The sequence below is a fragment of the Myiozetetes cayanensis genome, unplaced genomic scaffold (genome assembly GCF_022539395.1).
Source record: "Myiozetetes cayanensis isolate MyiCay16 unplaced genomic scaffold, myiCay2020 scf19, whole genome shotgun sequence".
Taxonomy (NCBI): domain Eukaryota; kingdom Metazoa; phylum Chordata; class Aves; order Passeriformes; family Tyrannidae; genus Myiozetetes; species Myiozetetes cayanensis.
The window spans coordinates 13742566-13764186 of NW_026087400.1; the positions used below are offsets into that span (position 1 = coordinate 13742566).

The 21621-nt window shown below is 51.3% G+C and overlaps 1 protein-coding gene across 3 annotated transcripts in view; it reads left to right on the top strand.

The window, feature by feature from the left end:
* The window catches only part of LOC126639062 (rho GTPase-activating protein 39-like), a 54727-nt gene continuing 33106 nt past the window's right edge, over window positions 1–21621 (top strand). Inside the window, exon 1 of one of the 3 annotated variants that reach the window (XM_050313533.1) lies at window positions 1–347. In XM_050313533.1, coding sequence (XP_050169490.1) covers window positions 298–347 — 50 coding nt within the window. In that variant the 5' untranslated portion in view covers window positions 1–297. Of the gene's footprint in view, window positions 348–740; window positions 896–14943; window positions 21612–21621 lie in introns of those variants that run through there. The other 2 variants (XM_050313534.1, XM_050313532.1) reach the window with 2 other exon arrangements.

Here is a 21621-nt window from a genome sequence, read left to right on the forward strand (position 1 = left end):
TAGGGCTCTGCTTGTTCCTGAGGCCTCTGAATCTACACTGTTTGTACCTTGCTGGTGGATCTGTGCATGCACTGGGGACACAGCTCTGGCCAGTCTACTGTGTGCTCAGGACACAGAGGAAGACAGAAAATCCACAATACCTGCCCCGATAAAATTGCTGGGGAAAAAAAAAGAACACTGGACAAACCCAGAACCTGGCAGCCTTTCCAGTCGGACTGAGCCAAGGTTTGGTACTCTCTCACCTGAAAGCAGGGACAGCCCAGCACTCAGCATAGGCAAAGACGCTTTCTTCTCTCGATGCTCCAGGCTGGTTCTGCCGCTTTCCATCTCCGCTCTCGGAGGGTGCCGTGAGTACCGGAGGGCAGAGCAGGGCCAGTAAAGCCCCGTGCGGCGCGGGCAGGGGGAGGCAGCGGCGGGGGGCACGGTCCCCGACCCAGCAGCGAGCACAGGCTGCCCTGGGGCCGCCCCAACACCGCTCCCCAAGGGTCCCCGAGCGGGGACGGCGGGTGACCCCCGACCGCGGGTTTATTCACACAACGGGTCACGACCGCCGACCGCCGCCATTGACCTGCAGCCCAAATAACACTTTAGCGGCTCCCAAACTGAGGCCCCAGCTCCGCTCCCCCCTCCTTGTTTCCACCCCCCGGGCCACGACTCGGTCGGGCTCCGGCACGGCCGCAGCCGCCGCCGCCAGGGGCTGCCCTCGAACCGCGGCCCCGCCGCTGCCGCCCGGCCCGCCCGGCCCCGCCCCGGCCCGGCGCGGCGGCCCCCGGCAGAGGGACCCGGGGAGCGGCCGGGGGTCCCGGGCCGGGCCGGGCCGCGCCGCCCCCGGGCGGGGCCGGGATCGGGTTTCACATCCTGCCCCGCTCGCTGGCACAGCGGCCATGGCGGAGAGGTGAGTGCGGCCGCGCGCACCTGTTGAGCGGCGGGAGCGGGCGGGAGGCCCCGCTGCTGCCCGGGCAGGGCCGGGGGGCACCCCCGGATCGAGGGGCCGGGGCGGTGCAGGGCCGGGCCGGGCCGGGCTAGGCTGGGCTGGGCTGGGCTGGGCGAGCCGCGGCCGCAGGTGAGAGGCGGCAGGGCAGAGCCGGGCCGGGCCGGGCCGAGCCGAGCCGAGCGGGGTTGAGCCGAGCCGAGCTTAGCCGAGCCGCCAAACTCATGCGGGCGGTGGTCCCGGGCCGCCTTCCGCCGTGCCGGGCTGTCCGCGGGGGAAACTCCCTCCCGCACCGTCCCAGCTCCCGCCGGGACCGGGCTGTTTGCGGGCTCCGAGCACGGGGGTCCGCCCTGAGCTCGGCTGAACCCTGGGCCAGACCCCCCGTCCTGCCCGGACCCCGGTGGGTCAGAGCCCCGGGGCCGTGGCCGGGCCCCGCCGGTGCCCCCGCACGGGCGGCTCGTCGGGAGCAGCCCCGGGTTCTGTGCCTGCCCGGGCTCCTGGCGCTGCGCCGGGCGCACTCGGGGGCTGTTTCCTTGCTTAAAAAACAAGCACTTTTGCAGAATGACACTGAGAACACTGTCGGGCGCAGGAGCGGCTGTTGCACTTGGTTTGCTGGAGAGCTGTGACCAGGAGAGGGTTCTCTGGTCACCTGGCAGCGGGTGGGGAGCCAGGATCACCTGTTGGCAGCGAAAATGGAGGGCCAGGTAGCCAGGCCAGTTTCCCAGCCTGCATCCGGCTTCCCACAAACGCAGGCGGATTTTATGGCTCCTCTGAATAACCCCATTCAGGGAGAATTCCTCCTGGTCGCTCTGCGCCTCGGCTCGGCGGCCAGAAGTGGTTGAATTAAGTTGGGCTCTGCCGGGACGAAGGTGCAGAGCCTGGCAGAGGCACCGTCCTCCCCATCGCCGATGCCAGTTGCCGCTGTGCTGTTTTGCCAGCGTTTTTTTTCGTCCTAGATTAAAAACTCGGCCGATTTAACATTCCTGCAGCGCGGCTCTCCCCAGGGGCACCAGATTTCAGCTGGCTTCTCACATTCTCATTGTCTGGGGGAGAGGAGGGAGGGCTGCGCTGGCGTTTTGCCCAGTGCCTCGGTGACGGTGCAAGGTGTTTGGAATAATTTTTTATTTCTCTTGCATTTGAAGTTGGTTTATTTTCTCCCCCTTCTCTCCTGCATCTTCTCCAGCAGAACATGGTTTGAGTTAGTCTGTAAGGAGCATCTTGGAAAGAGATAGCAAATCCCCTTGAGGGTGGCCGAAGAATACCAGAATTCATCCAGAGCAAAATGATGAGCACAGCAGCGTGCTCTCGCTCTGCCAGCAGCAGCAGCTCAGTGCCTGCTTCTGCCTCGCTGCTTGTGACAGCCAGGGGTGCTGTCAAGGCGGGGATCGAGGTGGTGGGTTGCTCATTTCAGGGTAAACTGGAAAACCTGACAAACCATGTATGTTTGAGGCTATTGCTGCACTAGCCAGTGCAGGACTTCTCACGTTGGATTTCAGCGTGTTATCCCAGCATATCCCAGCTGGCTGTCTCTGCTGCTTTTTGAGCTCGGTTTTCGCTGGGTTGATGAGGCAGCTCTTTCCTATCAGTTGGATGGAGGCTGTTTGGAGTGTTGCTGAGATCACAGCGTATTATAGGAATGCAGGTTTTGGAGCCAGGTTTTTGGTCAGATAGTTCACATGCCTTCTCTATTCACAACAGGTTTGTTTAGCTGAAACAGATGTCTTGGCCTTTGCTGGGTTCACATAAGCTACAGTGGGATCTCAGTACACTGGCCTGGTACATTTTGTAACAGAGAATTTTGTGGCCATCCTTGTGATGCAGAAGGCTGCTTTCAGCCTGACCCTCACTGGATCTGCAGTGGAAATCCATGTGAGATGTGCACGTGTAACGTGCCAGTGAGACACAGGGGATGGGGCTCGCTGAGCACTGCCCTGCTCTGGGGACCAAAAGGCAAATGCCTCCCATTCAACTGATTTGCTTGATCTCTAGAGAAACCTTATTTGCTGTGGTGCAAAGATGAAAGGAGAGCCTCAGATTCCTGTAGCGAGCTGCCTAAGGGGTAAGAGTATTGCAGATTTCATTGTATTGGTGACTGAGCTTGGAGGTGTTTTTTCAACCCATCTGGCCGTTCTTTTGGGGCTGACTTTACAGGACTGGGGCAACTGCCTTCTTGCAACCGGGTAAAGTTTTGTAAACCAGGGAGCAGGGTTTCTTTTCCTCTTAGAGCCACAGAGGAAGAGTTATTAGCATTGCTGAGGTACTGTGGGGAGGACTGTTAGATGCACAGAATAAGCTTTAATGGAATTACTTCTGTAATTAAAGATAACAAAGCATGAACTGCTGTAGGATCCTGACTTTTTGGCCCATGAGGGTGAGATGTTTTTTCCCTTGGCAGTGCCATTTATTAAATATTCATATTCATGAACCCTTTCTTTGAAGTCATAAAAGAGCATGTCATATCTATATTTCCTGACAGGTAAATGCTTTAGTAAGAATACTACTGGGTTGCCATTTTACCTATAGAGAAGAAAGCTTCTCAGTTTGGCCCTGCTGTTTTAGCAGCATGTTTGTGGCTGTTTGAATTAAACAGCCTTGGGATGTGCGTGGAGGGAGATGTTCCAGCCTTCACAGAATTACTGGGGTTGCTGAAGTCCTGTTGACTGGGTGGGAGGACTGGGAATGGTACTGAGTGTGCTTGTTCAGCAGGAAACCTGCTGGTCTGGCTGGCCATTTTAATTTGAGTAATACAAAATGGAAAGGATTGATGTGCTTTATTGCGATTACAGTGAAGACTCTTAATTTTGTTATCGAATCTTGCATTTTTTGAGGATGAGTTTGTTGTGTTTAGTTAATTCAGATTAATTCAGGCTGTAATTTGCCTTTGCATGAATACTAGATTCTATGTTTTTATAAGCTTTAAGTTAGGAATGAATGAGAGCTTTGGCACTTCATCAGCCTGTCCTGGAGCTGCTGATGGGCTCCTTGTGTCTGAACTCAGCTGTGGCTTTGCAGCAAAGGATCTTCTGGTTTTGTCAGGGCATCCAAACCTCCTGCTGTTGTTCCGTGCAGAGCCTTCCACGTCCTCTGAACTGGGTCTATGTGCCCAGTTCTGGTTTACTCTCTTTTTAACTTGCTTAAATAAGAATAAGAGAATGAATAAGAGTCCTCTCTGTAGCTACCTGTGACCACAGGACAAACCCCTGTCCCCCAGCAGCTTGTCCTGCTCGTCTTTTCCTGGGTGAGTGTTGTGGTAGTTCACTTGGCAGTAAATGAGCTGGTGTAGCAAAAGTCTCTGTTGGCTCTCTAAAATCAGCAGAGATAAGTGCAGGTGGGAGAGGGTGCCAGCAAGCCTGGTATCTGCCACGCACTCCTGTCATCCCTGCTCCTCTGAACATGCTGAGGGAGATATTGGTGAGCTTGCCAGGGCAGTTCCCTTGGGATGAAATGGTTTAGGGGTGAAGGACTGATTGGCTTTAAGTGAAGCCAGGAGTCTGTTGTGCCTTCAGTACCAGTGTTTGACTCTATGCAGATAAAGCCTGGCCCATGGGAAACGCCTTCAGACACACCAGAGTCTTCTAATGGAAGCTAATCAGAAGTTCAAAGGGAAGGAGGAGTGTTTCCTCCTTCCCTGTGGTCTCCTTTCCCAGTGTTTCCATTCCTGTTGTACTACCCGAAAGGCTTTCTCGGTGGATGATGCAATTAGGAGGAGATGCTTGCAAACTTTTAGCAAATAAATACGTCAGAATCTGAAGTGCTCCATTTAGGCTCCCTCGGTCCTTCCCAGGTGGAGCGCAATTATTTGTGCCTTGTTGTGACACGTATATGCTCGTGTTGCTTTGAAAAGTCCTCTGGGCACATTCAAATAGTTCATGAAGTGCTTCTTATTTGTAATAAAAATAAATTCCAGGGCAGGCACTGAGATTGGGTGATAGCTGGATTCATAGAGGGTTTCTGAGTTCTGCTGTCATTACTTACATGTTTGGGGTTAGTTCCTGCCTTTGCCAAGGTGCACAGGAAGGGCTTTCCCTAGGAAAGAGAGCTTTAATGAGCAAGCAATTTCTTGTGCTTTTTAATAGCTCAGTCATGAGTGTCCACTGCAGCAAGCTGTGTGTTTGATGGGTTTTATACTTTGTCATGAGGAAGAGTAGTCTTCTGCTTTGGATAGTTTCTTAAAGCAGTCAGTTCTTGGAGTAGCAGGAAAGGATTAACTAAAGCAGCAGCCATGAGGTCCATCTGGCTCGTGCATCTGGAACAGCACACTGTAGGTCAAGAGAAAATTCTTTTGCACTTGGTCTTTGTCTCATGGGAGAATGGAAATACCATTATTTGGGATATATTCTCTCATCCTAATTACTGTTCCGAGGGTTTGAGCTTAGTGCTGTAAAGGTTAAGTGCTTTATGTCTGTAGTTGAGTGTTGCCCGGTGAATTCCAGTGTAGCTGGTGTCGACCATCTTCCAGCTCCTCTCCCAAGCGTTTGTCTTCGTGTGTTGTCAGCTGCCATTTTTTTGGTTATGTAATGCACACAGCCAAAAGAGATTTGGAAAGCTTAAAACGAGAGTGCTGAAGATCCAGATTGTTTGCTTGCAGTGAAGCATGGGAGAGGGAAAAGACTCCGTGATCCCTAGGGGAGTGTTGGTATGGTTTGTGTAGCAGCTCAAGGCCTCCCGCCACTACATGCTTCAGGCAAAAAGGACTTGGGCTGGATAATATCAGCTTTAGAAAATTCCCCCTGAAAAAAACACACTGAAAGGCAAAAGAACTGGAGATGCTGAGATAATGTTTTTCAGGCTCTTTTGTCTCTTTGGGCTTAAGGTCTTGTATGAAATTCCACTGAGGGCTTTATGCTGCAGAGTGCTTGGGAACCTCTGAAACAGAGAGGTCTGAATAAATGATTCACTGGCATCTTCACCAACCACCAGAGGCAAATAGAAGGCAGGTTCTACACAGAGGGTGTATTTTCTTACCCCTCTTGTATTGTGCTTGTGCCCAGCTCCCTGAGCCAAGCTCTTGCTGCTGTTTACCTTCCTCAGTGGCGACTGCTCTGACATGGGATGAAGTGAAGAAGACTTGCTGTGTGTTCCTGTCTCAGCCTGGAGCAGAGCAGTCCTGGGCCCTTCTAAACCAACCTTTTGCTTAACTGCAGGGTTTATACCAAAAAGCCCCAAAAAACCAGGGTTTCTACCAAAAGCAAACAAGCCAAGCAGGAAGGGTCCCCCCCAAACCTGTGCTGGGCTCACTGGTGTGTGTAACTTTGCAGCTTTGGGATGCTGCCATGAGGCACTTGGCTTTGACAGATGGGGCTGATTCCTGCCTGGGCAAACAAAGTTGCTGCTTTTTGGCTGGAAACCTGTTACAGAGGCAGAAAAGACTTAATGTCGTGGGATTTTTTGTCATGGGGGACATCAAGAAGTGGCGGCCCAGGGCCAGGTGCTCTGGAGCAGGGATAACCTATTTGTTCTGTAGGTCTGGTTGTTCTGTTTGCTTTTGCTCGTGTCATTCTTCTGGGGGGAAAAAAATAAACAAAGAGGCTTACTGTCTTCATCAGCAGTGATACCAAGAAAAGCCCTGCACAATACTGCCTGATGAACTGAGACTGAGCTCAGCAAATCCCCTCTGACCACATGGAGTTCAGCTGTCCTGGGTTTTTGACTGAGGCAGTGCAGTGTATTGTGCATGAATTTTCAAGCCAGCGCTCAGGTTAGAGGGATGAATCGGTGTAAAATATTGTCAGTAACAAAGTAAAGTCAGGGAAAGTTATCCTAAGAGATTTTACAGCTGAATAATTACATTCAGTCCCAGGGGATGCAGTGGGGGAGCTGTGCTGTGTAGTCTTGCCTGGAGAGAAAGGTACTGAGTCTTCCTTGTAGGTGCTTAAACAGTAACCCAATGTCCACTTTGTTGTAAAACTGCAAATGCCACCTTTGGTCCTCTTCTGGTCCGACACCTGTTTCCTCCCTGTGTACATTGTAGTTCTTTGATAGTCCTTTGATAGCTGCAAGCTTTCCTTTGCTCCCCAGCTCCAGGGGTTGGGTTTGGGGTTTTTTTTTATTAGACCTTCCAAGCACCTAAGCTAAGATGAGAGGAGAAGCTCCAAGTGTTTTCTGAATTCTTGATCATTATCAGTCAACAACAAGTGAAGCAAAGAGGGATGAAAAGGCTGTGACTGAGGTGCAGAGCCTGGAGTGCAGCTGGCATGAGGAATGTTTAATGCAGGCAGGCCTGAGGACAGATGCTAAGCATGTTGTAATTTGGAGGTACATTTTCATAGCAGTTTATACCCTTGTAATAGCATAAATAGTCTGGCTGGGGTATGGCTGAGTTGTTGTGTTTAATCAGCACAGCAAAATGAATGTGGACAAAGTAGGGTTGTGGCAGTTGGGTTGGTGCTGCCCTTGGGCTCTTGTCTGCAGTCCTGAGTTAGTGCACAAAGGGCAGAGGAGTTGCAGTTTTGGTTTGGAAACTCCTTAGAGAGCTTGCCCCTGAAATAAGCTACTTTAATTGTCATTAAATTAGTTTTAAAATCACAGAAAATGAGGGTGAAAAGCAATTGCCATGCTCCTTTCTCTACAGTGGGTTTAGAAGCTGCTCAGGAAATGCCTGGTGAGTAGGTGGTGGTCTGACAATCCAGTCTAAATTCACTCTAGCTGTAATGTGAAATTAGTCTAAAACACAGGTTTGAGGTTCTGGAGACTGAAGACTCTTCCAGAGCAGAAGTCTGGTTTGGGATGGCAACAAGCACAGAAGATAAGAAAGGCAGCAGTGATCTGGAGGTGAATCTGTGCACTGCCATTCTTTTTTTCTTCTGGCCCTGGGTCCCATGACCAGAATGGCCAAGGTCACTCAAGCAAGAGAAAACCATCTGCTCTTAGTTAGCAAGCTGAATTAGCCCAGTGTGGGATTTGAGGAGCTCCACTGTCCTTGTGTGACGATGCTGGGGATGGGAAAGAGTGGGACAGGGACATGGAGGGGATCTCCTCCATCCAGCAACAGCACATCACTGAATCCTACCCTGATTTTAGCGTGGCCTGATGTTCTCATCCCATTCCCTCTCCCATTGAGGTGCTGTGCTGCAGGGCTGACTTGGCCTTGGATTCCAAACCACGCTGCAAGAGGGAGGTGCTGTGGGCAGAGCTGCCTTTAGTAGGGATGCTTCTTTGGGTTGATCTTGTTCTTGAAACAGGGAGGACTGGATGAGTCAGGGCCATGTCAGTGATTTCAGCCCCACAGCTCTTCCCCAGCAAGGCAGCCTCTCGGGGTCCGATGGCAGCACCGCATCCACCACCCAGCGCTGCCTCTCAACGGCCGAGCGTTGTGTGCTTACACATTTGGCTGTGGAAGGATGAAATCACTCACTCTTGTCTCTGTTTGGATCAGGAAAGCCACTGCTGAGCTGTTTGTGAGGGGGAAGCCTTTTGGTAGCCCAGTGTTTGGTGCAAGGTGTGTTGCTTCACCTTGGGCTGCTTTGTCCACCCCACTGTCTCTGGAGCAGGAAGCCAAGACTGCAGGTGGAAAAGGGTGAACAGCGGGGTTATCACCAAATGGCTCGGTGAAACAACCCAGACTTCAGCTCAAAATGTGAAAATGAGCGTCTTCCAGTGGTTGATGTGCTTGTCCCTGCCTGGCCTGGGTGGTTCGGGAGCTTGGAACATGCTGATTTTGGGCTGCAGCAGAGGCTCTTTGGGGAAGAGCACAGTTTCCTATTGGAGAGTGTCTGCTGATACAACGTACATCTTGTACTCTGAGTGTGAAATAAAATAGTCACTGCAGCTGCCGGGACGGCTCCATTACCCTGGTCCTGGCAGCGCCTGTGGCGCCTGGCCAAAGCTGAGCTGGGCCCCCAGGAATGGCCCGGGCAGGCCCTTGGCTCGGGCAGAGGAGGGCACACAGTTCATTGTTATTGTCCTGCTCAAACCACTGCTATTCACAGCAGTAGCCATTTCTTCGAGCAAATGTGTGGGGGTGGTCAGAGAACAAACCAGTTTGTCGTGGAGCTGCCAGCAGTGCTGTTTTCTTGCCCTTCGTGTCCCAGCTGGACCTGGGTTAAACCCAGAGGTTTCATGGACTGCAGAGATTTGAGGGACTTCACATGAATTGAGAGGATTCCCCTGAAATTACCATTTTGGGTCTGTTTCCTGCAATAGGAACTTGTGCTGCTTTGCCCATAGGTCTGTAGCTGCAAAGCCTCCTAATGATGTGGCTTTGTGCCCTGGGTAAGGCAAATGCCATCCGTGAGCATGAACAGCTTTAACAGCTTTGAAGTGTCCGTGCTGGAGCGTGGACTGCTCCGTGTGTCCTCTGGGAAGCGCAGCCTGTCCTTGGGGCAGGCAGTTCGTGGGCAGAGAGCAGTGTCAGTGTGGCTGACTGTGAAAAGTGGGTGCTGTTGGGGGTGTTCAGCCAGCCCCTCCTCGTCACAGCAGAGCTGTCTGTGCTGCTCGAGCTGCAGGAGAGTATCGGGCTTCGCCTTTCCACTTCACACCTGCTGAGCTGTGACAGAAGATGAGAAGGGGAATGAACAGCTGGGAGATGCCATCCTTATTTTTACTGTGCTTCAGGCAAGAATTGATCCGTGAATTTTTTTTTATTTTTCAGGTTCAAAGCTGTTGCTGACTAAACCTGTTTGGCAGTTTGGTGGCCACTGGGCCCAGCCTCTTGTCTCTGCCACAGCTCCTGCCAAGGTCCTGCCGGTCTTGACCTTGGCTGCAGCTCTGGGCACTCAGCAGTGCCAAAAATAAACAAGGGAGAAGGTCCAAGCTGTGGCAGCCCCCTGGAAGGGAGATGTTGCTACAGGGTGCTGCTCTCTTGGAATCTTGCCTGCCCTTTGCTGTGGTCCCGTATTCCCCCTGGGAAGTTGGAGCCTTGACCCCTCTGCCGTTGTCTGGCGGGTGCCTCAGGAGGTGCTTTGGTTGTGTAACATCTTCCCAGCTGGAAACACATCTTAGTTTGGGCATCTGGAAACTGGGAATACACAGTTACCTGTGAAAGCTCAGTACAGATGTGCCCAGGAACAGTCCTGGTAACTCTGAGCGTGGGGTAATGATGGGTTCTTCATGACTGGCAGCATAAAAATAAAATTAAGGAGACTTGTCTGCCCTGCCACAGAGCTGGTGTTTACTCCTGAGTCTGCTGAAAAGGGGCTGTCTGTTGGCACATTAGAGCCTTGAGATCTCTCTCTGCTAAAGAGCAGCTGATAGGAACAGAGGTGGCATGGAAGTTATTTGGTCATGACAGGAGCAACTCAAAAGGAATGCATACATCCACCAAAAACAGATCAGAGGGGGGTTTTCTCCTTTTAAACAAAGACAAAAATCAAAAGGAAATGTGCAGGGGAAAGGAGGATGGTGGAACGAGAGAGAGCTTGACTAAAAAGGGGAAGCTGTATCCAAACAAGACCAAAAAACCTATATATTTCAACAGATTAAAATCAAAATAAGGCAGGCCAGAGTAAGACTTTTGAAGAGTGAATTTGCCGACTGTGATTAACTTTCAAATGCACCAGAAGCCTTTTGGAAACTGGTAGCAGAAGAGATCAAGGTGTGAAAGGCGTAGAAGATAAAGCCATCACAAAAAAATTTAAACCATTTTTTGGCCAACTTGACTCCTGTGGAGGAGCTTTGTTAACTACAATCTTGCTACAGGAGAGCTGTCTGAGAAGTTCTTGCATTGAGCCCCAGTAGAAACAGTTTTAGAGCAAACAGAGGAACTGATAAGAAACTGTAAGGAACAGATAGTGCTTAGTCAAGAGTGCCATAGGATCTGAAATCTGAATTGCTGAGATGCTTTCGTGTGTATCCTGCTGCTGAAGTGCCCTTGGTATCACAGAAAGTGACGGTGCCAAATGCGATGGCATTTTTAAAAGTGGGGAATCTTGAGGAAAGTGGGGAAGTGACAGCAGGTGGCTCAGTATCTGTCTGGGTGCACTGCTGGGGAAGGGCTGTGGGGAGGACTCTGGGTTCCATGGGCTGTGGGGTGTGAGCCCTGTGTCCAGCCCTCTGCAGTGAAGAGCAAGGTCACCGAAGGCACAGCCAGGCACAGCTGCTCGGAGCAGGGTGAGCAGTGATGGAAAGGCAAGCCCTGCCTCACAGACCTGCTGGAGGTTGGGGAGCAGGACCAGAAGGCTTCATGTGGCTTTGTTTTCTAACAAAGGTTCTCTGGCAAAGGCTTTTAAGAGACAAAATCACCATAAGCGTGGAGGAAAAGTCTTATTCTGGACTAAGAGCTGGTGAAAGCATAGACTGCAAAGGGTGGGACTTCCTGGTCATTTTTGAGCCTGGATTAGTCAGCAGCAAGGCCCAAGAGACTGATGCTGAGTCTGTGGGTGCCTTCAGGCATCGAGGGGTGCAGTGAAATTCTTGGGTTTGCAGAGGATCCTCAGCTCCTGCAGGCAGCTGGATACCTCACCAATGTGAGGAACTCCAGAAGGACCTCACAGAACCAAGCAAGTGGACCAATATGTGACAGATAAGCTGCAGTGTAGGAAAATGTGGTGAACCCACAGGGAAAAATGGTCTGTAGTGGGCCTGTTTGATGCTCAACCTGGAACTAGTGGTTACAGCTGAGCAAGGAGCTCAGAGTTGTCACTGAGAGTTCTCTGCAATCATCAGTTCTGTCTCTGTTGATCAAAGAAACCAGTCAATTTGCTGAGGGTGCACTACATCCCTTCGTCTGTGTCATTAAGGAAGATATTAAAGAACACTGGTCCCAGTACAGACCCCTGAGGGACACCACGGGTCGATGATCCCATTGGGTCTCTGAGCCATTGACCACGACCCTGTGGATGTGACCGTCCAACCACTTTCTTATCCAGCAGTCTACTCATCAAATCCATCACTCCAATTTGGAGAGAGAAGGATGCTGTGGGGGTCTGTGTCCAAGGCTTTACAGAAGTCCAGATAAATGACATCTGTCACTTTGTGACAGTGGCCCTTCCCTTACCCACTGCTGGAGTCACCCCCTCACAGAAGGCCACTGGGTTGGTCAGGCAGCACTCACCCTTGGTGAAACTGTGCTGACTGTCCCAAATCACCTCCCTGTCCTCCCTGTGCCTCAGCAGAGCTTCAGGGAGGGTCCGTTCATGGCGTTCTGAGGTGCAAAAGTGAGGCTGACAGGGCGGTTCCCGGGGTCCTCCTTTCCACCCTTTTTAAAGATGGGCACAACGTTTCCCCTTTTTATGATTAGGTTGAATTTTTTTCTACCAGGTCTGGTGACCCTAGAACTATGAACACTTGAAACCTAATGGAGATTGGTTTAAAGCAGATAGAGGGAAGGCCATTTATTTTATGCAATGTGTGATGAACTTCTGAATTCATTGTTCTCGGGGGGTTGGGATGCAAAAGGCATCAGCAGGTTGAAAAAAGTATTTGGGTAAACTTATGGGCAGCCAGCCTGAAACAGTTATTAGGAAGAACAGCCAGTGGTGTGCCTCTAGCATCTGTAATACATGTGTGGATTGTGGAGGAAGAAGGGAGAATATGGAGAAAGGGCATGGCTAGGCTCACATGCTCTGCCCAGCAAACCTCTCCTGGTGTCTCACCTGTAGACAGAACGGAGGGACAGTTGGTTTCACCAAAGATGTGTGTCTTACGTTTGTGGAAGTTTCCAGAAACCAAGATTAAGTGGGAATGTGTATAGGTATGACATGTTGTAGAAGAGCCAATATGGCTTTTGTAGACCAAAACTGAGCCACGTGACTCCAGTGGCATCTGGAAGGTGTTTGCAAGCACATGGCAGGGGTGGTCAAGTGGAGTGGTCCAGTGGACCTCTCTGAGAGGTTTCAGCACAGGGTACCCAGGAAAAGTCCATCCTGGGATGTGTGGGTGGATAAATGGTTAATGGAAAGATGAGGAGTAGATTGGAGGGAAGTCCTGGGGGTGCCAGGCTGACCTAGAAATGGGGATGAAAGCACCGGCTGGGGAAGAGCGTGCGATGTCCATGAGCGCAGTGATGGACTGAGCAAACGAGGGGAGAAATTCTGAGCACTGAAACTCAGGAATGAATTGAGGGTAGCAGGTGTTTCTGGAAAGTATCAGCTGGTGCTTGGCAGCGCTGCAGGAAGGGAAGAGGAGGCTGGGGAACAGCCAAGAGGGGAGCAAAGGACAGAATGAGACAGTCACGACACCGTCGTGGTCTGCGGCCACACTGGGTATTGAGTGTCAGGCCATCCCATCTTGGAAGAGTCCTTGCTCTAAGTGCCTGGGCTGATTTTTGTTCTTTTTTTATCTGTGGCAAACCCTGTGTACTGGAGGCAGACAGAGACTGTCTAGGTGGACATCAGATAAAAAGTGAAGTGGAATGTGGTCCAGATCTCTGCCCCAGTCCATCAGCCCTGTCAGTGCAGAAGGCCAGGGAGAGCGCTGCCTGCTTTGCTGTCTTCCTGCATCTGCCCCTTTCTTGCTGTCTTCCTTGCCACTGCTGAAAGTGAAAAGCTCAGTTTTGGACTGAATGCAAGCTAATAAATGCTTGGGGTTTTGGTGAAAGAAAACAAAAGGAACTTGTTATGGGCACCAAATCAAAAAGTGAATTGTTCTCACCCCAGTGTTCACTGTTACCATGTATAGCAATTACTGCCATGGCAACAGATATTTTCATGATCCAGCCAAGATCTTCCAGGGCTGCAACATAACTTCTGATACTTGCTCATTGTGATGCTATTAATAACTGTGTTTCCCCCCCTTGTAGCCAGGAAGTTTCTTCTTCCTCATGTACCAAGTGCAAGGGATAAGCTCATTTAAAATCAATTGTGGGGAGAAGTGACACTGCGGATTTCCTGGATTTTTTTTTTGTTCAGGAGATCCTGTCTAGTGCTGCCAGCTCTGCAGCCACCTCCTGAGCTGAGCTGTCTCTCATGTGCTATTTATAAGAAAACCCAGTCTGAATTTTTTTTTTATCCCTTTTCTTTTTTTTGCTCCCCCCTTCCCTTAAACCAGGACAAACAGATGACACATATTCAGTGTTCCAGCAATGCACAGAAGCTCAAGTGTTGATTTCAGGCTGCCTTGGTCAAGGGTGAGAACCTGGTGCAGATTGGTGCACCTGGTCAAGGGTGAGAACCTGGGCCAGGCTCTGGTCTGCATGATTTCTTTAGTTATCTCCTGGTTATTTAAGCAAGATACACCCTGTGTATCTAAAATGGCAGTTCAACTGTTCTTGGCAGCATTTGAATTTAACTGTGTTTAAAACCCCCAAGTGCACATCCACCTTTTCCCAGCTCCGTTAGAATCTCCCTTGAGTTGCAACTGTGTCAAAAATACCATTGCCAGGTTTTTGGTACCCATTAAGGAGCTGTAGGAGAGGAGAGACCTGGGCTTTTACTCAGGCTGGTGGTTCCACTTGAGCCTGAACATCTGTGAAGGAGTGCACTCACAGGGTGAGGATCACGGTGATGAGTGTGTCCCCAGCTCTGTTTCTGGTCCTACACAACTCACAGCTGCAGTTGCCCATTTTCATCCCTCTAGAGGTGGAGTTGTTTTGCCCAGTCAATCTTCTCTCCTGCGAGGAGTTCACTTTTCTTCTGTAGAAGTGTAGGTATTAACTCTAAACCCCTCCCTCCCTTTCCTCACCAACTTCAAAGTCTTCTTGGCGCTCTCAAAACTTGCAGCTTCTGATGTCACTGTCTTTGACATCACTCTTCCCCAGATCTCCCTGATTGGAGATTGATAGCCCCCTGTCAGTCAATTAACCGAGAGAAAAAGATTTGGTGAGAACATGGAATCCTTTATCCTCTCACTTCCCTGGGGAGCCTGTTCCAGTGCTCAACCACCCTCTGGGTGAAAAAACTTCTTCCTGCTATCCAACCTGAACCTCCCCCAACTCAGCTTCGTGTCGTTTCCTCGAGTCCTGTCGCTGGTCAGGAGAAGGAAGAGGTCAGTACTTACCCCTCCACTTCTGCTCCTGAGCGTGTTGAAGACTCCAGTGGTCTCCCCTGGTTAATCCCAGCTTTATTTAGACTGCAAAGGCTCTCCCCCGTCATGTATAATGACGGGGGAGAGCCTTTGCAGTCTAAATAAAGCTGGGATTAACCAGGGGAGACCATTTTGGACTTTATCAATGCCAGAATGCAGATGTTCAGTTTTAAAAAGGCTGGGAGTGCATTTTAAGACAAGCTTAAGCGCCTCAGTCTCAGTTTCTCATTAAGTCAAGCCCGATCTCGTTAATGACAAAGCACTGGCACTGTCCATAACTAGTGTTTTTGTTTACTGGGAGTCCCAAGGTGTTACTATAGTCACTGCTAATCTTGCAGACACAAGTGTGTAGCAGACAAAGCAGAGGTCGAAATACAGCTCAGGGGATGTGACTCCTGCTCACAGCGTGACGTTTTGGAGGCGGTCAGGAAAAGAATGTCAGTTTGGGGCAACGCTTCCAACATGCCTTTCCTTTCGCAGGAAGGTTCTCTCATGGGTTATTACATCAGAATAAAAAAACAGCGGAAAAAATCAAACATGGGCCGTGTTTTTCATCCCAAACTGCGAATTCACTCTTGGGTAGGTGAGCTTTTCAGAGCTGGAGCGGTGCAGGGAGCAGGGGCCGGGGAGCTGCCCTGGGGAGGGCCCGATGTTGTGGGTCCAGTGCCTTGGCTTTGCAGGATCCTGACAGTTGTGTCCCGTGTGCTTGTTGTTCAGCGATTCCTGTAGGCAAAACAAATGCAAGAGTCTCTTTTCCATGAGAAATTAATTTTTCTTGCTTATTGTTTTGTAAAGGGTTTATGAACTCCGTGGCTGGGGTTTTCGGCTATTTACTTACTGCCTCTGTTTCTTTGCCAGAGGAAATTGGTGTGCTTTGGGCTGGAGAAAATGATGACACTGAGGCAGCTCCTCTGCAGAGTCCTGTCAGGATGAGCTTCCTGATCCCAGCTTGCAGCACAAGGGAGAGTTGTTTGTTTGCCGACTCTGTTATTCCTGTTGCTTTTGACTGGCTGCCAAATTCCTCTGCCATCCTGGCATTGTGGTGGTTAACTTGAGTCACGCTTAACAAGCTTGGACAGCTAATACTTTCAAGAGCTTCACTGCATTTGTTCTTAGTTTTTCCAGCAGAGTCTGCAGAGACAGCTGCAACCGGGTTGATTTGCTGAAGAACGGAACAGCCTAAAAAAGTTGTGATGAAACACTGTTATATTTGTTTTGTGCTTTCAGTCCACAGTGTTTTGTGGACTCTGCTAGACGAGAAATAACCTGGTCCCTTGCTGTCCATGGCTGTGTTGTGCACGAGTTTTCAAGGGACTCTGTGTTTTAGCTCATAAATGACTGGCAGCCCTTTAAATGAAGAGAGACAGAGGGCCATTATTTTCTTAATGTCAGACATTTAGGAATGTAGCTGCTTCAGATATGTAGCTTTGCAGAGTGGTGCTTGAAAGCCCTAGGCTCTGTGATCGGGCTGTTTGTTGGGCATCTGCAGCTGGCACCTGGGGTGACACGGGCCGCTTGTGCATGGCCTGGCTGTGAGGGGCTCCACCCTGTAATTACAGCCTCAGTCTGCTCCTGTTCCCTGCCACTGCTGGCTCCTGGGCTGCCTTTGGAAAAGCTAAAGCTGTGATGGGTTTTTTTTAATTGCCTGGTGGAATTATTTTAGACCAGAGGTGGGTGTCTTGAGAGGTCCTTCAAGTCCCCATCCCTGCACGCTCTCACTGTGGTAACTGTTCTGTCCCGAGGTCCTGGCTGATACGTTTCCCTCTGCTGGTTTTGGGAGCTCCTTTTCTGTTCCTGTCTTCCCAGCCTTCACTCCTTGACACTGTTCAGAAACCTCTGTAAATGTTTTCTCCTGGTTGCTCAGCGTTCCCTTGTGCAGCAAACAAACATCCCTGTGCCTGGTGTAAATGAGCCTCTGGGACCTGGCTGTTCACTTTGCTCTCTCCTGGCTGCTATAGGCTCTCTTTAGATGGGACAAAAATGGTTATTCTTTTCCCCTACTGTAATGGGGAGACTCCTCTGCACTGCAGTGTGGCTGTGGCTGTGCAATGCCTGGCATCCCATCACTGTGCCCAGGAGGATCTGTGCACAGAAACGATGAACATCACTCACTGCAGTCGTGTTCCTCGCGCAGTGTGAGTGATGTGGGCTGCTGCCAGGGCACTGGAGCAGTTGCTGGGTTTCTGTGGTGCTGCAGCTTCTCTAGAACAGCTTCTGATTGTGGAGCCCACTGTTCTCGGGCTGCTCTGCTCAGCAGCAGCCGTCTGAGGCAGCAGCTGCAGGGGCTTCGTGGCAGTGCTGGGAGGAATCCCTGAAATCTTCAGCAGTGATACAGCAGGCCAGGAAGAGTAAATCTCAGTCCTGAAGCAGCTGGGCAACCAGCTAGATAAGGCCTTTGTCAGTAATTCCTAGAATGACAGAGAGGGCAGCGGGTGCTGCTGTGTCCTTGAAATAGCAGGGATATCATCTGTGTGACATTACTTGCTTTGGCACAGGGAGAGTGCTTGCTGCATGCTGCTTCTCCAGGCTCTGGGCTGTTGCCTTTTATCCTTTGGGCAGGTGTATCTTCCCCACCTCGTTCCTGCAGCTATATCAGCATGATGCTCTTGGCCCCACATGCAGCCTTGTCAGTGTTGGGAGGTGTCACCCTGCTTAGGTCTGGTTTATTTCTGTTCAGCAGCTGGCGAGAGGTGTGGGGGTCTTAGAACTCTGTGGAGCCACGTGCAGCTTTCTGGTCACTGACTGGGGTCTCAGTCAGTGAGCAGCACTAGTGGGTGCTGGGGCTCATCAAGACTCACACAGGGTTCCATCTCCATCCCTTCCTCCTGTTTGCATCCATCCCCCTGATAGAAACAGGAACTGCCCGGGCATTCGTGCTGGAAGGCTCTTGGGTGCTTTGGTTGCCACGGTGTGCAGATCCTGTGTGACTCGGTGCCTGCACACACTCTGAGGTGGATGAAGCCCAGGTCGGTTCCAGCTGAAATCTTTTGTCTTAGCTTGGTGTGTCCCAAAAAGACACGAAGAGAAAGCAGATCTATGACTTTGGGTACCTCCCTGCAGAGATGTGCACTCCTGGAAGGCTCTGGCCATGACCTTGCACGAGTCCTGCTGCCCCCTTGGGTGGGACCCCGGGGAGGGGGGTGACTGTGGTGCTGCCCATGGAGCGGTGCTTACAGCCTGTCTCTGCGAATCCTCCCTGAAACCACGGCCATGGCCTTGGGGGGGATGGGAAGGCATCAGGCTGCTGCCCTGGGGCTGAGCCCAGCACGCCTGGGGCAGCACCAGGGATGGAGGGAGGCAGGATGCATCCCAGCTGTGGTTGTCAGTTGTTGCTGCACTGGTAGGTTGTCCTGTAATGCCTTCACCTAAGCAACTCTGAACTATTTCCTCCCTATGTTATTGCTAAAATTGAAGTTTTCCCATGGAAATCCTGTCTGTTGGGGACAAAGCCTGGTTATGAGCACGCTGAGGTGGGATGCAGTCACTGGCAGAGTGCAGTGGTGCTGGTGTCAGTCCCAATCCTGGCGACAGGCTCTACCACGTGTGGTGGGATTGATGCAGGTGGGAGGGCCAGCACCGAGCTGTGCCAGGCTCAGCTCCCCCCAGAGCACCCCCTGCCCCTGAGCAGGCACTGTCCTGCTGGCACCGAGCCTCCCCCACAGCTGCCTCCCCTCCAGCAGCTGGGATTTGGATGGGGCTGTGGATCCGTGCAGATCGTTTCTGAGGGAGAGAGAGGGGATGAAAACTGCCAGTTTTTTTTTTCTTTTGCAACTCATTCTCAAATGCTCAGCCCTTAAAAGGAAAAACGACTCAGCTGAAGCCTTCACTGAGCTTAGGAGGTGCCACTGCGTCTGGGGCAAAGCAGAGCTTTGGGGAGGCTGTTTAAGGATTGGGGGTTTGGCCTTGTGCTCTCACGTGCAAAATGCAAACTCCAGCCATGGTGGCAGCAGCTCGGGGGCCGGGTTGTCCAGGCAGGCCCCGCAGCCCAGGGAAGCTGGCTCACTTCTCTGCTGCACTCTGGGGCTCCAGCTCTGCAAGTGGTTTTGCTTCCCAGTGCTGTAAAACCCCTGGGCTGGCTGGGACAGAGAGGCTGGAGAGGCCACCTGCCAGAGCTGTGTCCTGGGCCAGCCTGGGGACCCTGGAGAAGAGCAGAGGGAGGCACCTGTAACCTTTCTGACACTGAATGCTTTTTGCCATGTCTTTTGCCTCCTGCCCAAGCTGCAGTGGCCACAGCTGATCTCTCTTCGTAGCAGAGTCTGAGGTGCTCACCCTCAATGACAGTTTGGGGACAGAGAGAAGTGAGAGGCCCTTGGCCTCCAAGGGAGCAGCAGGTGCTTTCGCCAGGCACAGCAGCCAGCCCTGTGTGACACAGGAGCTGCTGCAGGAGCCTGCACTTCCCTGGCTGTCAGGTGCAGTCAGAACTGAGACCCATCTGCACGGCTGAGATTTTTTTTAATGGGAGTGGATTTTACTGTTCCTTCTGCCCTCAGGTGCAGTTTCCTTTAGCGTTGGGTTGAGCAGTCCCTGGGTGCCTGTGACTGTCTCCAGTACCAGGACTCCTCCTGCTCAGAGTGCCCATCCAGCAGGTGCTTTATGCTCTGTCCCAAAGCCATGAAAACAGGGATGTTTCCTGCCCTTTGCTCTTCCCTCTGTTGTGGAACCCCCAGTCCTGTGGTGGGTGGAGTGAGGGATGGGATGGGGCAAGCAGCACTTCAGATCCCTCTCTCTTCCCCTCCCCAGCAGGTCTTCTCTGTGTGACTCCAGGGCTTGGCTGGGAGTGATTTCAGGACAGGGTCAGTCCAGCCCTGGTGGGCAGCGCTCAGCACAGAGAGGATGATGGAGAAACGTGAAGGTTGGGGTGGTGGGAGTTTCTGTGTTGCCCTCCCTTCTCCCTGCTGAGATGTGGAGTCTGAGATGCCTGTGCATCCATCCCACCCAAGTCTCAGGTACTGGTCTTGGGCTGTAGGGCCTTATGCCTTTGGGGCTGTTCTGGGCTTTGTTTTCAGTTGATTATCATTGTAGCATGACTTGTCATGGTGTCTGTCATCCCATGAGAGATTTTCTCCTCTGCTCCCCCTCTCTGCTCTTACAGAGACACCAGAAAATCTCATCTATGTCCTGAAAGTCCTTGTTTCTTACTTCTTTCTTTCCAAGACAGGATTTTGGAGGAATCTGCTGTTAATTTTGGTGCTGCCCCAACCTGCTCCCGTGGAATGAGCTGCCCCTTTGCTGTGTGTTCTGCTCTGAAGCCAGGGTGAACTGAGGGGCCAACAGCAGCACCGTGGGAGCCAGCAGGGCTGGCATCTGGCCTGGGGGAAAGTTGGGAATGGCCAGGAAAGAGGCAAGAGCCAACAGAGTCCAAGCAATCAAAAAACCCACCAAGTTTCTCATCTGACATCTCTGTCTTTGAAAATACCACCTAGCAGAAGGCTTGGGGCTTCACTGGTGTTCCTATTTCATTTTAGTTATGTTTTTTTTTAATTAAAAACACCAAAGTAATGAGATGCTTTGTGTGGTAGGACCTTTTCCAGGCTCTCTGCTACCCCTAACCCACCCAAGCCATGGTGCTGTTCCCTCTCCTCTCTGCCATGTGTTGCCAGGCTGGGCTCTGCTCTCAGAGGCCTGCCCCTGCTCTGCTCTTGCTGGAGCTAAGCATATGTGCTCAGGCTTTGAGCAATCACAGCCATTTGTTCTGTATTTTCACAGTCTGGTCTGTCTCCTGCAAGGCAGAGGCTGGTTTGTTTGCATAGCACTTATTTTCAGAAGCAGAGGAGAGTTTTAGGAACAGGGTGACATTATATTTATTTTAGTTCCTCTATAATTTTTGTTAGAAGGAGGCATGTGTATTAAAAGAAGTTCATATATATATATATATATGTGGGGGAGAGGCTTGTTTTGGGTACTTTTTTTGTCCTAAGATGTAAATTACAGCTTTTCTGGACTTGGCTGAAAGAAGGCAGTGAGTAAAGCCTGGATTGACTAAGTCAGCTGGTGGTGGGAGGTCACCTTAAGGAGCTGGTGCTAGAGACCTTCTTGGAGGCTCTGCAGCTCCAGGATACAGATGAGTTTTACAGCCTTGTCCTGGCTTTGATATGCCAATCTGAAGCCACCTGGAGGTTGCACTTTGTTGCTCAGTGTCTGTACTGAGCAAAGTTTTTTAAGAGGTGGCTTTGCCTGTTGTGCAGAAGGTGAAGGGGCAAGCGTGATCCTCTTAAAAAAAAATCTGTGGTGATGCTTGAGTGCTTGAACACAGCCCAGGCTGCTCTTCAGCCAGCCAGAAGCCTGGACTCGCAGAGGATCAGCAGTGTCAGCAGCTGCGGTGCCTCTGGGATGATACCCACTCCCCAGTCCTGAACTGGTTTGCCTTGTTCTGTTGCTGGGCCCTCCTTTTAGAGCACCCAGGATTGTGAATGTGGTTTCATTCTCCACAAGGCTCCTTCTGCTCCTTTTCGTGGGCCCCTTGTCCTGCTCATGCAGCACATGCATCAGGCTCTGAACTCCTCATCTCTGGAGGGCAGATCATTCCAGCAGCCCCTCCCCATCACCCTGCCTGTTCTCTGCAATGAGTAACCATGGAATTTACATCCACCCTGCCTTCAGCCACTGTCACACAGTGGCTGGGAGCTGTACTTCACTCTCCACGTGTGATGGCCGAACTCCATCCTCCTCCTCCTCCTCAAGGAGGACCCGTTAACAAGGCGCTTATCTCGGCATTGACGCATCCTCAGTTGGATGACCTCTGATGATGGGAACAATGGACAGCTTTGTCTTGGAGCCAGCTGTGAGTATGC